We start from the raw sequence: 16,008 nt of genomic DNA, 5'->3' as shown, positions 1-16,008 counted from the left end.
GCTCACTAGCGACCACTTAGCGATGCACCAGCGATCCTGACCGCGTCATATCGCTAGTCGAGATCGCTGGTGCATCGCTAGGTGTAACGGTACCCTTAATCTTACTTTTTCTACTCAGAACTCAGTTTATTTCTCAGTTGAAGTGTGCAGATTATAAGTGACATTAACAAAACTCTCCTATTTATATATTTTTTTAATAAATATGTGTATATGTGATGTATTGTAGTGTGAGTGTATTAATATTCTCAGCTACCGCTGCTCTCTCCGGTGTCCAGTACGCGTCTCAATGATGTAACCGCAATTGTGACTTGCTGGCTCCCTCTATGCCTTATGCATGAGTCGGAAGTTTATTTTACAATGAAAGTCTATGGAGCCTTGTCCTGACCCTACATAGACTTAAATTGTAAGAAACACTTAAAAAAGTGGAGATGAAGAACGACGCTGGACACTGGAGAGAGCAGCATAGGTAAGTATGTTAATAAACTCACACTACATTACATGCACATATACACACATTTAAAGGGAACCTGTCGTATGAAAAAACGCTATTAACCTGCAGATATGGGGTTAATGGTAGTCTGATCCTGCCCAGTGCAGGTACTTAAACCCCGCTGCCAGGAGGAAACTTTATTCCTCCCAGCTGTGTTTGGGTTTCAGTCACGGGGGCAGGGCCGCGGTGGGTTTACTCATCGCTCTGTGTATAGAGCGTGGCAGCTGTAAATGCACCCACAGCACTAACAGTGGCTCAACATTAGGGCTGGCTGTTAGTCAGTACCGGTGGGCGCTGTTACAGCTGCCACTCTCTATACACAGAACAGAGACTGAACCCGTGCCGGCGCCACCCCCGTGACTGAAATCCAAACACAACTGGGAAAAATAAAGTTTATTTTCTCTCGGCAGAGGAGGTTTAAGTGCCTGTACCGTAAAGGGTCAGATTAACCTGCAGATTGACCCCATATAGGCAGGTGAATAGGGCTTCCCTTTAACAGCTTCCCTTTAAGGTAAAAAACATAATTGAGAGTGCTTTTTTTGGAGGTGAAAACGATTATTTTTGGTATGTTTTTTTTAATGACAAAAACCTGGCATTGTAAAGGGGTGTGCAGACTTTTTTTATCCACTTTTTATGCGTTCATTTTATTCTGTCCACAATCTGTTGTACTAGGAAATATGACATTTTTGAAATAGTGTATGATATATAAGAATGCTATTAGCACAAAGATTAATTAAAATAATAAACAGTTTTGCTGATTCTTAACATTTGTACTGAAAATTCATGACCAGAAAGTGTTTTATAACAAGGAAAAAATTCTGAAGGACGTCAGTTGAATACAAGAGTTATAATTATGAGAGCTCATTATTGATCATATACAAGACTCTCATTTGTCTGTGGATAACCATAATGATTTTATTCATTAGATTTGCTGAACATGCATATTGCGCCGCTAGGTTTGTGTAGCATCTTCAAGTGGATGAGAGTAATTGTTCAAAGAATTGCCACCTAATTGGTTATTGTTCAATTCAGACTGTAGAGAAACTATTTTACACCACAATAGGGCTCCTCCAATGTGGCCACCAGAAACCACACAGTTTATTCTGTAATTATTAGTAGTTGTGGTATAAGATATGAAGTATGCAGATTGGGTCCATCACGTGCACCTTGCTCCACACAATGACAAATGTAAAAACCGCTTTATTTTATTTGCAGAGGTGGGAAAAGTAAATGTAAGAGGTGGGAGGTTGCAATGGTTCGATGGTGGCACCATCCAAACTTCATTAGGTTTAGGTCAAGAGGCAGGGCTAAGCAAGGTGCATTGTCTTCTTCACTGGATATAAGACTCCACGCATTGGACATACACCAGTACTAATGAGGTACATCAACTAAATTAGAAGTCCTATTTTCCTACTGGGACGCAGAGGATATTCCAAAGGGTGAGTGTACTCTTTAGTTTTGGATATTCTTAACGTTATAAAATAAGTAGACAAAGAATATTGAAACCTCTTCAGGAAAATCGTTTAGGGTATGCTCACATTATGCGTTTGCTGCCCTTTTCATGCATTTTTTTAAGGCAAATTTCAAGATGTGTTTTACAATACCCGCAAAGTATGAGATTTCAGAAATCTTATGCACACCTTGGGTTTTTTTGTCCTCCGTATTTTGTGCTTTGCTTGGATTTAGTAGACTAGAGCATGTCACTTTTTTCAGCGTTTTTCACCCATTGCTTCTTTTTTTGTGTCAAAACCTTATGAAGTAGAATGTGATATTTTTTTTGTCACTAAAGTTTATCAGCATGCACAAGAGACAAATGTGTGCACATATTGAGTATTTGCAGCGCAATTTCCTGCACCAAAAACCAGAGGGTTGGCAGGAACAACACTGCATACAATATGCGCAATTTTGATGCTTTTTATGGTGTGTATTTGCTTGTCTTTTTCCCCCATTTATTTGATGGCGTGGATAACTGTAAAAACGCTAATAGAATTGACATACTGAAATTTTTGAAAAAAATGCATCAGTTTTTTTACAAATGAAAAAAAGCAGCAAAAAAGCAATTTTTGTGTAAGTCTTTCGTATATATGAATTATATGCTTATATTAGAAAAGTATCACATATTATCAGTGCTTGGTTTGTGTGGGTCTTTGTGTATTTCCTAGCTATTTTATATATTCTAATTACTGATCATTAATATATTATTATTATTATTCGTATTATTATCGGCCTTCAGCTCGACCTCGAGCCATGGCGACTTGATGGATGAATGCTTTGTAGGAAGCTTGATCTTATGTAAGCCTTAGATAGGTCCACCAGAGTTTTCTCCACCATTGTCTTGATTGTGTCAAGCCATTGGGTTGCTGGTTTTCCTCTTTGCCTATATTGGCTAAAAAAAAGGTTTTCCCTTTTTGGGAACCCTAAGCTCCGTTGACATGTCCAGTAGTAATTTCCATTTTTGCATCTATTTTGGGATCATAAAACAGGAATAAAATGTTACAGTACAGGATCCATCCATTTGATGGGGAACGAAAGTGTCATAAAATGACTTCCATTTGCCTCATTCAGAGCTGCAATCTGCTGGGAATTAGCTTAATCAAAAAACTTTGAGGTTATCTACTATTATGTATATATCTGTGTGTATATTTGCCTGTGGCTAACTTTAAAAAGAAGAATAATATTGCATTATTTGATGTAAAACACAAAGAAAACAATATTTTACAAATCTGTGGAGCTGCCAATGGAACTAAAAAAACATCCTGGAGGTGCGCAAAATGTTGTTTGATGAAAATACAGTTATGATAATTATGATAAAAATGCTAAGATTTTTGCACATGCATACATACATATACTGTAAATTTGTGTATGGTCAAAAATCTTACCATTTATGTTGGAATTATCAGAAACGCATTTTCATTAAACAACATTTTGCATACCTCCAGGATTTTCTTTTGGTCCACTGGCAGCTCCACACTTTTGTAATGTTTTGGCGGGGAAAAACCCTTTAAGGACCAAGGGATTATTCGTTTTTTCTTAGCCTTCTTACAAGAGCCATAACTATTTTTCAAAATAGCCATATGAGGGCTTGTTTTATTGCTAGACAAGTTAGGCAGGGTTCATATTGCATTTGTGGGCTGCGTTTAATGCATCCGTTACATAGTGGCATTAATGCTATGTACACGATTCGTTAACGCACCCATAGACTGCTATAGACGAGCGCATCGCTAATGCATGTCATAATCGGCATGCGTTAGCGATGTGTCCCCATTCTGTGACGGACCCTCGGACGCGGTCTGCAACGTCCGAGGGTCCGTCACTGCTAGCGCAGATGGAGCATCTGCGCTAGCGGGATCACATAACGCGATCATTATAGGCAGTAGCGTTAATGCAGTCCGTCAACGCTATGCGTTGAATGGACTGCATTAACGCTATGTGAACCTGGCCTTATAGCTTTGAGTGACACCTCTCTTTTTATCATCAAACATACTGAAACATAAGAATAAAAAGTTCCCAGTGTGAAAAAATAGTGAAGGAAATACAATTCTGGTGTGTGTTGTTTTTATCGTGTTTATTGTGCGGTAAAAATGACCTGTAAATGCAATTGTTCAGGTCAGTCTGATTACGTTGATAGAAAGCATGCAGCAATTTTCTTGCATTTAAGTGATGAGAAAAAAATCAGAATATTGTAAAAAAAAAAAAAATGTTTTTGCATTGCGTTACCATTTTCCGAGAACCAACGCATTTTTATTTTTCTGTTGATGGGGCTGAGTGAGGACTTGTTTTTTGCATACGTAGATGACATTAGACTTTAAAAAAATGCAATGAGTGAACAAGCCCTTAGGCCATGTGCATATGTTGAGTATTTGGTGAGTTTTTTACCTCAGTATTTGTAAGCCAAGACCAGGAGTGGGTAAAAAATGCAGAAATGGTGCAGCTGTTTCTATTATTATTACTATTCCACTGATTATTACACTCTTCGTTTTGGCTTACAAATACTGAGGTAAAAAAAACTCACCAAGTGCTTAATATGTGCACCTGACCTTAGTGTTGATATGACATGATTAATTGCTACATTTTGTTTTCCAGAAAATATATACAATTCCAGCAGATCTTCTGTCTGGAGCTTATGAATTGCCCAAGGAGTAGTACATTCACTATTGGCAGATTTACTATACAGAGAGTCTCCATGTCTGGCCACTGTGGAACGTGGGCTCCTAACAGAATGCCTGAATCCAGTGAGCAAGATTTCTATACAGTTAACTACTCTGAAGATCGATCGAGTTACGAAAATGTCCATAAAAATTCTACTCTTGCTGCTGAGAATGACCATGCCCATGTACATGAGAACTGCACTTGTCCAACTCCAGGATATTCTCCAGAGAGAAATACAAAGATGGCTATCACAATCACATCTAATAGTGTGGAGTCTCTAGAATGTTCATCTGGTGGTTATGACCTCTCCTTGGGATACACCTCTACTACTGATGGACTAGCTTTAGACGTACCAGAAGAACACATACAAGAAGCTCTGAATCACCTTAACCAGTCAATCGAGGACCTTAGTACAGGACTTCAGATGATTCCATGCTCCATTGAAAATGAGGAGCATGAAATGGTTGGGAATTGTGGAGAAACAGATAATTCTTTGTCAGCTGGCATCTGTCTAAATCCTGCACAGCTACCTATGAGTAATAATCTGATCACCTACAATACTCTGGATGCTATACCAAGGCATGAACATTACATCAACTCTATAGCCCCTGGAAGACTGAAAAGGAGTCGTCCGTCCCTTGATCTTCTTCGTAATGCCATAGTGGTAAGTCAGTAATGAGAAGTAGGTAAACGTCTTGCCCACTTTTTATAGTTTTCATATTGTGAAGTGTTTCCTCATTTCTCCATCATGAGTTATTTGCTCTATACTGTCTTCAGGATGACCAACAACTAGTTCCAGTACATTTGGATCAAGATGTAGAAATGTGTGACAAAGACAAGCTTGAATTACAGGAGGAGACTGATGAGAAGAATAAGAAAAAGAAAACTAATTCTGAACCTGTTCGGTTTGGGTGGATCAAGGGTGTAATGGTAAGAAGAACCATAACATTGTAGAAGAAGCCCCTTTACAATATACAAGCATCCTCAATGTTTGTATATTGAAATATGTTCAATAATTTAATATATTTATTATTTTATATCTATTCCGTCTTCAGATCCGGTGCATGCTAAATATCTGGGGTGTCATCCTGTACTTGAGGTTGCCATGGATCACAGCACAAGCTGGGATAGGTATGGATAACTGGGTACAATAAATAATCTGATTTGGATATCCCCAAATATAATATGACCATTATTTCTTGTTGTTCTTTGTTTTATTTTTTTGAAAAAAAATATTACATTACAGATAGATTATTAAAAATTATGAGAAAAGGCACAGAATATGGAAAGAGAGGGAATTCCAGGAATTGATTAAAAAAAAAAAAAAGACATATTATGAAGGGAAGCCTGTGTTGGACAGATACTGTAGACTTTCTGTCAACAAAGTGAATATTAGAGGAGTTTAGAGGACAAGGTCAATATAGAATAGAACAATATATATTTATATGTAAATACACTCAGGGAAAACTGACCACAGCCACCATATTTTCTTTTTCCTTTGTTTAGGTCTCACATGGCTGATCATTTTGATGTCTGTACTAGTCACAACTATCACCGGCTTGTCCATTTCTGCCATCTCTACTAATGGGAAAGTTAAATCAGGTAAGTTTTATCACACTTTTAGGGATGCAGTAGCACTTTGTATCACTGATCACAAACATATTGATATTTATTTTAGAGGTTGTTAATTGGGAACTGCATTTTTTTCCTACTTGTCCATGGGCTGTGTCTGTCTGGTCTGTGTCTCATCTACTTAAATATAGGGGGTTTCCAAGTTACTGGTAGTACAAAGGCTCTGGAAAAACAAAATGGCTCCTCGACTCCTAAAGGAAATCCAGCTAATTCTGAACTCCCAAATCAAAATGCCCCTCTCCCTTCTAAGCATGTAAGACGACCAAGGAATCTCACAGAACTGGAAGAACATTCCAAGGAATAATGAATGAAAAGCCTTCAAAGAAGAAATGAAAGACTCTTAGCTGGCTACAAACAGTGTTTACAAGCTGTAATACTTTCAAAAGGGGGTACTACTAGGTACTAACCAAGCAGAGCGCCCAGACTTTGGCATCGGCCCATTTTCCTTTTTGTAATATTTAAAATGTAAAATATGAGAATTTTTTTGCCTATAATACAAGTGAAATGTGTCACATTTAATGTAAGGCCTTTTAACGATCATTTCATCTTCATCTTGCTTAACTGTTCACAATAGCAGTAATTTTGACCTAACCTGATTGTAAAGGTCCCGTCACACATAACGACTCACCAGCGATCCCGACAATGATATCAACGTGTCAGGATCGCTGGTGAGTCGCTACATGATCGCTGGTGAGCTGTCAATCAGACAACTTCACCAGCGATCAGCACAGCGACGCCGAGCGCGCGGCGTCGCTGTGTTCGTTAGTTACCAGCGCGCTGATGCAGGGAGCTGGTAACTAATGAACACATCGGGTATCCAAGGGACGTGCGTCCCTAGATACCCGATGTGTACGTTAGTTACCAGCTGATCGCTGGTCTCCTGCCTGTCACACGCAGCGATGCGTGCTGGCCAGCGGGAGACCAGCGACCAAAAAAAGTCCAGGGCTTTCCAACAGCGATCAGCGATACCGGCAGGGGGGCCGGTCGCTGATCGCTGTCTCACACAGCGATCTCGCTGGTGAGATCGCTGTTGTGTCACAAAACTTGTGACTCAGCAGCGATCTCGCTAGTGAGCTCGCTATGTGTGACGGGGCCCTTACAATATAAGATAATTATCTCATTGATTGGCTAGATATCACTTGAGGCAGTTACTTCATGATGGGCCCCGATGCAAAATTCAGACCTGGGCTCCCAACAACATGTTTGGTATACAGTATGTATGGGCCCTTGTAGGGTTCTAGATCCTATGTCCCCCATCCTGGGCACCCTCTTGGTATAATGCTACCCATCCTGGGACCCTTCCATTCTTCTCCAGCACATTTTAAAAGAAACAAACAATTGTTTTTACTTTCCCCCACTCCCACAACATGCAGTATCCTCCTCTATAGCTTGTGCTGAAGCTGTCAGCTGACTTTGGCTTATCAGCATGAGCAGTGCATGATTGCACTGCCATGCTCTGCCTGTCATGGGCAATCCAACATCTGCTGCAGGCCTCTGATTGGTCGGCAGCATGTATTGGAGTGCAGGGAGCTGGCGGCTCTCTGTGCCGCAATACATTTTAGCTGAATGTGCATCCGGGGATGATCATCCAGGTGAATTTGAGGTTGGCATTGGCAAACATGCTGCGATTTCTCTCCGAAATCTGATGGGTGTGTTAAAAAAAATCACATGCCATATGAATCATCAGAGTGGCATCTGATTTTTACAGATACATTACAGTTTTGTAGCATCGGAAACTGTAAATAATCCTGTTGCGTAAAAAGCGGACACCACATGGATGACAAGTAATAAAAAAAATCGTCCACCTCCCCTGGATGAGAATGAGACCAAATTCTTATACTAGTGTGAGTGAACCCTAAAAATGACAATACCTTGCACTTTTGTCTGTCTTCTCTGTCATGTTTAAATGTAACATGTATTTCCTTGACAAACAGGTGGAACATATTTCCTCATCTCCCGAAGTTTGGGACCAGAATTAGGAGGTTCTATTGGACTTATATTTGCTTTTGCCAATGCAGTAGCAGTTGCAATGCACACTGTAGGCTTTGCGGAGACAGTTCGAGACCTACTTATAGTAAGTTTGTGTACTTAATTTCTACCATGTACATAGTCTAAAACAAAAGAAAAATCGGTAAGAAAGGATATTGATAAAGCGTGTTCCTAACTGTCTATTGAACTTTTTTAGGAATATAAAGCTGTGATTGTTGACCCTGTCAATGACATCAGGATCATAGGTGTAGTTACTGTGACAGTTCTTCTCTTCATATCACTAGCTGGAATGGAGTGGGAAGCAAAGGTATAGTGGAATACATTTTATAACATTAGATGTTTCCAGTCATAATAAACTAATATTTATCTCAATAATTTTCGTCAGGCACAAGTAGTGTTCTTCATTGTCATCATGGTGTCTTTTGCAAGCTATATAGTGGGGACACTGTTACCTCCTAGTGAAGAGAAACAAACTAAAGGATTCTTCAGTTACCAAGGTGAGAACCCACATAGACAATCGGTTCAGATGGGTGTTATTATAATTGGGCCATTCAAGTATGCAAATCCTGGATGAGTATGATTGGCTCCATGTGCAACTGCACGTGCTTGTACACATTATGGATGAACCAGAGTAGTGTATTCTGCAATTTAATCTTGAGGTCCTCATAGAAAATTGCTCATGTGTGCTAGCAGATAGGCTACAATTGGTTCCTACGCTCATCTGAACTCAGACTCAGAGTATCTGTAAGAACGTCAAAATTCATGAAATGAAACCAAAGCTTCATTCTGAAGAAATGCGTAATACAAAAGCCTGGCCTGGCTAGATTACACATTTTTCATCAGTGTTCATTTGATCATGTCTATGTGTAATCCTTTCATGTGCACACAGGCTCAATCTTCTTGGAAAACATTGTTCCCAACTGGCGTGGGGAAAGTGGCACGTTCTTTGGAATGTTTTCTATATTCTTTCCATCTGCTACTGGCATTCTTGCTGGTGCAAACATCTCAGGAGACCTTAAGGTATAGCGTTCTGAATATTGCAGTTTAACAGATCACAGTGACATACTTGTTTATCTAGATACAATTATACCACTGCAGTTTTTATTAAAGGCGCTGACTACAACTTGGATAACCCCTTCTTAAATAATATATTCCCCTTGTAAATAAAAATATCCTATGTTCACCTTCTATACCAAAGGCGTTCCAGCAATGTTGGTGCTGGGTTTCCTGAGGCTCACATGATATACCATGTTTCACCGAAAATAACATAGGATGTTAAAATATTTTTTTTTGCTTGGAAAAATGGTTTAGGGATTATTTTCAGGGGATGACTTATTTTTTTCCATGAACGACATTCTAAATTTATTCTTGAACAAAAAAATCAACATTTATTCAAATATAATTTTCTCATCCGACACATACTGTACGTACACATGTATATACATGCACACTGCGCTTACATACAGATGTATATACACACACTGCACATATGGTACCTACCAGCCTAGTTCTTTTAGACTATTGTGGTTAAAGGATCTTTGGTTGTATCAGGTTTATATGACTGTGATGTCACAAGAGATCGTTAAGCAGTCATAACCTCAGAATAGAAATGCTGGGGGCCCCTAAGAGAGTGGGGCCCTGAAAAATTGCTGTTTCCCCCCTCTTCCATCTAACACTGGCCCTGCATATTAGCCTGCATCCTCTTTAGTTCCTCTAGACTTTGCAGTTCAGGATCTTTAGTGACATCATGGTCTTATGGCCATGTTGCCACAAGGTCCTTAAGCAGTCTTAACCTCTAAATAGAAACACCTAAAAGAGTGGGGGCTTTGGGCAATGGCCCAGTTCCAACTCCAACTCTGAGTGTAACTAAGGTTTATTTTCAGAGTATGAATTATACTCCAAAACGTCAGTAAAATCATGCTAGGACTTTTTTTTCAAGAAAACACAGTAGTTATGCCACATAAGCCCTTTAACGAATGGACGGTTGCTAATAGGCAGCACTTCTAATTAGAGATGAGCAAACTTGTTTGGATTTTGGCCCCAAATCTGATTTTGACATATTCGGGCCATATTCGAACACTATTTGTGTAATTTTTACTCCCATTGACTCTTATGACGTTCGGCTGTGTTCGACAAATATTGCAAAAGCAATATACGAGTCTGATCGCATTCAGAACCCAATCTGAACAAATTTGCTCATCTCTACTTCTAACACCTCTTCCGGACGTCCAAGGTCCATCATAAAAATGTGAAAGTACAGTAGTTCAATAGTGTAAGTTGATTGGCTGCAGAGCTCGCAAGGCATAACAATGTCACGTGAGCTTCAGGAAATCTGGCAGTGACATTCCTGGAACAGTGCTGGTATGAGAGTAGAGTAGAGGGTTTTTTTTTATTTTAGGGAGTATATAGTATTTAAGAATGGGTTGAGCTAATAGTGGACAACGTCTTAATGACTCATCTTTTAATGCATATTTCAGGATCCAGCAGTGGCCATACCTAAAGGAACCCTGATGGCCATATTTTGGACCACAATATCATATCTGGCTATTTCAGCAACTATAGGTGAGTAGATAGTTGAGCAGCATCAGCTCAGTCATTTAAATAATTAGAATGTGATTCGCCTGCATGAATATTTATCTGTCCAGACATTCTCATATATGTTATTCTCATATATCTCTACAGGCTCCTGTGTCCTCCGTGACGCCTCTGGCATCATAAATGATACAATACTTCTAAATAACACAGACTGCGAAGGGCTTAGCTGTCAGTTCGGCTGGGATTTTAGCGAATGTCGCCAAAATGAAACTTGCTACTACGGGCTAGCAAATCATTATCAGGTGAGAAAATGTTATGGATATAATAAGAAATTGAAATGTATATAATTTTTATATTAGGTTTTCATTCTCCAAAATCAAAAGACAAATAAAATAGGGACAAAAGTGTATGATCTGATTTCCAGAACTCTGGAATGTAGTGATTTTTTTTTTCTTATTTTTGTATCTATTATAAGGAATAAAAAGGAACAGATGTCACATTTTACAGTAAATGTCTGACTTTTAATTGCAGGCAATGAGCATGGTTTCTGCATTCAGCCCCCTCATCACAGCCGGAATCTTTGCAGCCACCCTGTCCTCCGCTCTGGCCTGCCTGGTCTCTGCTCCCAAAGTCTTCCAGGTAAGAGGATATTGGAAATGCCCATTAATTTGTAAAATGTTCATTTTTTTTGTGCCTTCTAGACAATGAACCATAAGATACAACAGGGCATATGTTCTCATTTTATAACAAAAATGTATCTGTAGGACAAAAACTTGGCACAATATACTATGGACACACATCACATTTTCCAATATACTTACATGTCTATCATAGGTGGTTGAAATCATTTTATGGGTACTCTTATGTGCACTTCCTTACCGCTAACACACAATGCATCTTTGCAGTGCCTGTGTAAGGATAAGCTGTACCCCTTTATTGGATTCTTTGGGAAGGGCTATGGGAAGAACAACGAGCCTATCCGTGGATACCTTCTTGCTTTTATTATTGCCATTGCATTTATCCTTATAGGTAAGTTTATTCCACAACCTGTCAATCTGCTTCATTTATACAGTGGGCTGAGAATATCCAATACTATGTATAGATTATAATTTATGAAGTCTAGGGCAGAAAAAATGTGTTGCCCTTTCCTATGTGGTTATATTAGCGGTCAAAGTACTATATATCTAGAAATAGAAAATCATCAAAGGTTTTGTCCACTACTAAAGTTATCTGAAGATTGTCTGGTGTTTGGTTCCTGACTTTTTATATTGGTACAACATCATGTAGGATTGTATCAACACTGCACAGCCTGCAGAGAAGTGCTTGGGATATATCTCCTGTGAATTAAAATGAACCAGTCAGACAGGAAAAGCTTAGGGCAGAAAGTTTAGCTGCCAAACTCCTTTCATCACAACATTTGGAAGTAAATATTTCATGGAAAGAATAATTGACAAAAAATCTCTGCAAGGCAGATGTAATGCATAGAGTTCTAAAGAAGACCTGTCATCTAGTCAAAAGTGGCCAATTTTTGCTCTTATTTTATTCCGGCTGCCTCTCTAACACATAGTATTATGGATTTTGTTTCTCTTTGTTTTTATTTTTTTTTTAATCCTTCATATGGTCCAGAGATATAGCCCTTTTTATCTAATACATTGTTTATGGTCTTTCCCTGGGGGATGGGGCAGTAGCCTAAAGACATGCCCTTAGAATGATGCCCCCTTAGTAAAGGCCAGAGTATGTAAAGGGCCCGTTACACATAGCGATATCGCTAGCAATATCGCTGTAACATCTCCGATTTTGTGACTTAGCAGCGATATTGCTAGCGATATCGCTACATGTGATACTAACCTCCGACCGGCTCCCCCGCTGCTCATCGCTGGTCGCGCGAGAACGTCCTGGACCATTTCTCGTCGGGTGCTTCCTGTGGCGACGCGTGGACGCGGGCGGGAGGACGTCAGGATCGCCGCGTCTGACAGGTAAGTAGCGACCCCCGACCCCTGCTATGTCGCTGGTGAGATCTGCCTGTGTGGCAGCTCACTAGCGACCACTTAGCGATGCACCAGCAATCTATATCGTTGTCGGGATCGCTGGTGCATCGCTATGTGTAACGGTACGCTAAGCATTTCCTGGTCACTATTGACATGGTGACAGGTCCTTTTAGGTTTGGCAGATCTTTACTTCAGTGCAGTTAATTTGTTTTTTACTAATCATATCAGTTATTCCATGTAATTTCCTTAATGAAAATAGTTATATCTATTATTTAACTCTTATCTCTCCACAGCTGAGCTTAACACAATTGCCCCTATTATCTCCAATTTCTTTTTGTGCTCCTATGCTCTCATCAACCTCAGTTGCTTCCATGCATCTATCACCAACTCTCCAGGTAAAGACAAAACTGTACTTTTCCATTTTCCTAAGCAACTACATTTTTTTTGCTTCTTTTCTGTGTGTTTTTCTTTTTTTACTGCATAATGTATGTTTGTGTATATATATATATATATATATATATATACTGCTCAAAAAAATAAAGGGAGCACTTAAACAACAGAATATAACTCCAAGTAAATCAGACTTCTGTGAAATTAGACTGTCCACTTAGGAAGCAACACTGATTGACAATCAATTTCACATGTTGTTGTGCAAATGGAATAGACAACAGATGGAAATTATTGGCAATTATCAAGACACCCTCAATAAAGGAGTGGTTCTGCAGGTGGGGACCACAGACCACATCTCAGTACCAATGCTTTCTGGCTGATGTTTTAGTCACTTTTGAATGTTGGTTGTGCTTTCACATTCATGGTAGCATGAGACACACTCTGCAACCCACACAAGTGGCTCAGGTAGTGCAGCTCATCCAGGATGGCACATCAATGCGAACTGTGGCAAGGTTTGCTATGTCTGTCAGTGTAGTGTCCAGAGGCTGGAGACGCTACCAGGAGACAGGCCAGTTCACCAGGAGATGTGGAGGGGGCCATAGGAGAGCAACAACCCAGCAACAGGACTGCTCCCCCAACTTTTGTGCAAGGAGGAACAGGAGGAGCACTGCCAGAGCCCTGCAAAATGACCTTCAGCAGGCCACAAATGTGCATGTGTCTGCACAATCGGTTAGAAACCGACTACATGAGGATGGTCTGAGTGCCCGACGTCCACAGATGGGGGTTGTGCTCACAGCCCAACACCTTGCGGCCCTCCAGAGAAATGCCAACCCACACCATTACTGACCCACTGCCAAACCGGTCATACTGAAGAATGTTAGTCAGCAGATCGCTCACCACGGTGTCTCCAGACTCTGTCACCTCTGTCACATGTTCTCAGTGTGAACCTGCTTTCATCTGTGAAGAGCACAGGGTGCCAGTGGTGAATTTGCCAATCCTGGTGTTCTGTGGCAAATGCCAAGCATCCTGCACAGTGTTGGGCTGACAGACACAGCAAACCTTCTTGCCACAGCTCGCATTGATGTGCCATCCTGGATGAGCTGCACTACCTGAGCCACTTGTGTGGGTAGTAGAGTCGGTCTCATGCCTCCACGAGTGTGAAAGCACAACCAATGTTCAAAAGTGACCAAAACAACAGCCAGAAAGAATTGGTACTGAGATGTGGTCTGTGGTCCCCGCCTGCAGAACCACTCCTTTATTGAAGGTGTCTTGATAATTGCCAATAATTTCCATCTGTTGTCTATTCCATTCGCACAACAGCATGTGAAATTGATTGTCAATCAGTGTTGCTTCCTAAGTGGACAGTTTGATTTCACAGACGTTTGATTTACTTGGAGTTATATAAGTGTCCCCTTTATTTTTTTGAGCAGTGTATATTTTATATATATATATATATATATATATATATATATATATATACACACATATACACACAGTGGGTAAAATAAGTATTAAACATAGCATCAATCTTCTAAGTAAATATATTTCTAAAGGTGCTGTTGACATGCAATTGACTCCAGCTGTAACCCATCCAATCCACCCAGGCTAGGAAATCAAACCATACATGTCCTCAAAATTAAGTTATGCGTAAAAATGAGAAATGACCCGGGGAAAAAGTATTGAACACATGAAGTAAACGAGGTGCCATCAGATACGGACTGGGGCTGAATTCCTGGCATTTGAAGTCACACATGCCCATGCTCTCCCTGTCCCCATGCACCAGATGGGATATATTACCCTGGATGGAGGAAAGCAAGATTTACTACAAGACCAATATTTCTAATGATAGTGGCCTGCTGGGGTAAGTGATGGAGTCAGCGACTTTATGCTCCGTCACAACTCTTAACAGTATGGGTGTCTTGAGAACACAGATTCTGTTAATAACGTAGCAGACAAGGCTAGACAGGCACTTCTGGCATTTGCCACAATTGCCAGATGGCCAGTCTGGCCCTGGGTGCCATGAAATGTTATGACACCAGCTGAAATCTATCATTAATTAGAAGGCAATTCTGCCACATAGTGAAAAATAATATCAGATGATGGCTTACAAAAAGCATATTCAAGCATGTTTAAAGTTTGCGCAACAATATTTAGACAAGTCTGTGAAATACTGAGAGAATGTAGTCTGGTCAGATGACACCAAAAATGTAACTCTTTGAATGCCATAATACATTTTTCTTTCTACCCGTGAATGTTCCCCATGCCATGGGTTGCAACACAGAGTCTGCTAAATCTTTCTGAAGGTCTTTTGCAGTTTAGCAGTCTAGTCTGAATTGTCTCTCTAGCAATCCTACGAGCAGCTGTCACTGAAAACTTGCTTGGTCTTCCAGACCTTATCTTGACCTGTAAACTGCCATTTTTGCTAATTACATTTCGAACTGAGGAAAGGGCAACTTGAAAATGCTTTGCTATCTCCTTATAGCCTTCTCCTGCTTTTTGGGCTGCCACTATTTTCATTTTCAGAGTGCTAGGCAGCTGCTTGGAAGAACCCATGGCTGCTGTTTTTTGGCACAAGGTTAGAGGAGGCTGAGTTTTAATAAAGCTGGGAATTCTGCATGACCTAGCCTTTCCTAATAATGATAGTGAACAAGACATAACCCTAACAGGTTACTTAAGGTTTGAAACCTTGGCAAAGTTATCTGAGCACACAAATGTCCAAGGGTGCCCAAACTTTTGCATTTTCCATTTCTGTAATTTTTAAAATGTTAAAAAGTGACTTTTTTTAACCTAAAATACAAAGGGAGTGTGTCAACTTTAATTTTTAGCCTTTTAGAG

At 40.0% G+C, this 16,008-nt stretch overlaps 1 protein-coding gene across 1 annotated transcript in view; it reads left to right on the top strand.

Annotated features, from left to right (window-relative positions):
- The first annotated feature begins 4,613 nt into the window (after nt 1-4,613).
- The window catches only part of LOC141058631 (solute carrier family 12 member 3-like), a 30,859-nt gene continuing 19,464 nt past the window's right edge, over nt 4,614-16,008 (top strand). The window contains exons 1-13 of the mRNA XM_073554825.1: nt 4,614-5,303; nt 5,417-5,569; nt 5,695-5,770; nt 6,146-6,241; nt 8,206-8,345; nt 8,457-8,567; nt 8,646-8,757; nt 9,150-9,280; nt 10,738-10,822; nt 10,943-11,097; nt 11,327-11,434; nt 11,701-11,824; nt 13,077-13,178. Of these exons, the coding sequence (XP_073410926.1) occupies nt 4,614-5,303; nt 5,417-5,569; nt 5,695-5,770; nt 6,146-6,241; nt 8,206-8,345; nt 8,457-8,567; nt 8,646-8,757; nt 9,150-9,280; nt 10,738-10,822; nt 10,943-11,097; nt 11,327-11,434; nt 11,701-11,824; nt 13,077-13,178 (2,083 nt within the window). The remainder of the gene's footprint in view (nt 5,304-5,416; nt 5,570-5,694; nt 5,771-6,145; nt 6,242-8,205; nt 8,346-8,456; nt 8,568-8,645; nt 8,758-9,149; nt 9,281-10,737; nt 10,823-10,942; nt 11,098-11,326; nt 11,435-11,700; nt 11,825-13,076; nt 13,179-16,008) is intronic.

The sequence above is a fragment of the Dendrobates tinctorius genome, unplaced genomic scaffold (assembly GCF_039654945.1).
Source record: "Dendrobates tinctorius isolate UK_male_01 unplaced genomic scaffold, ASM3965494v1 ptg000213l, whole genome shotgun sequence".
NCBI classification, from domain to species: Eukaryota; Metazoa; Chordata; class Amphibia; order Anura; family Dendrobatidae; genus Dendrobates; species Dendrobates tinctorius.
The sequence above is the reverse complement of the archived record's forward strand: the minus strand, read 5'-3'. Positions and strand labels throughout refer to the sequence as shown.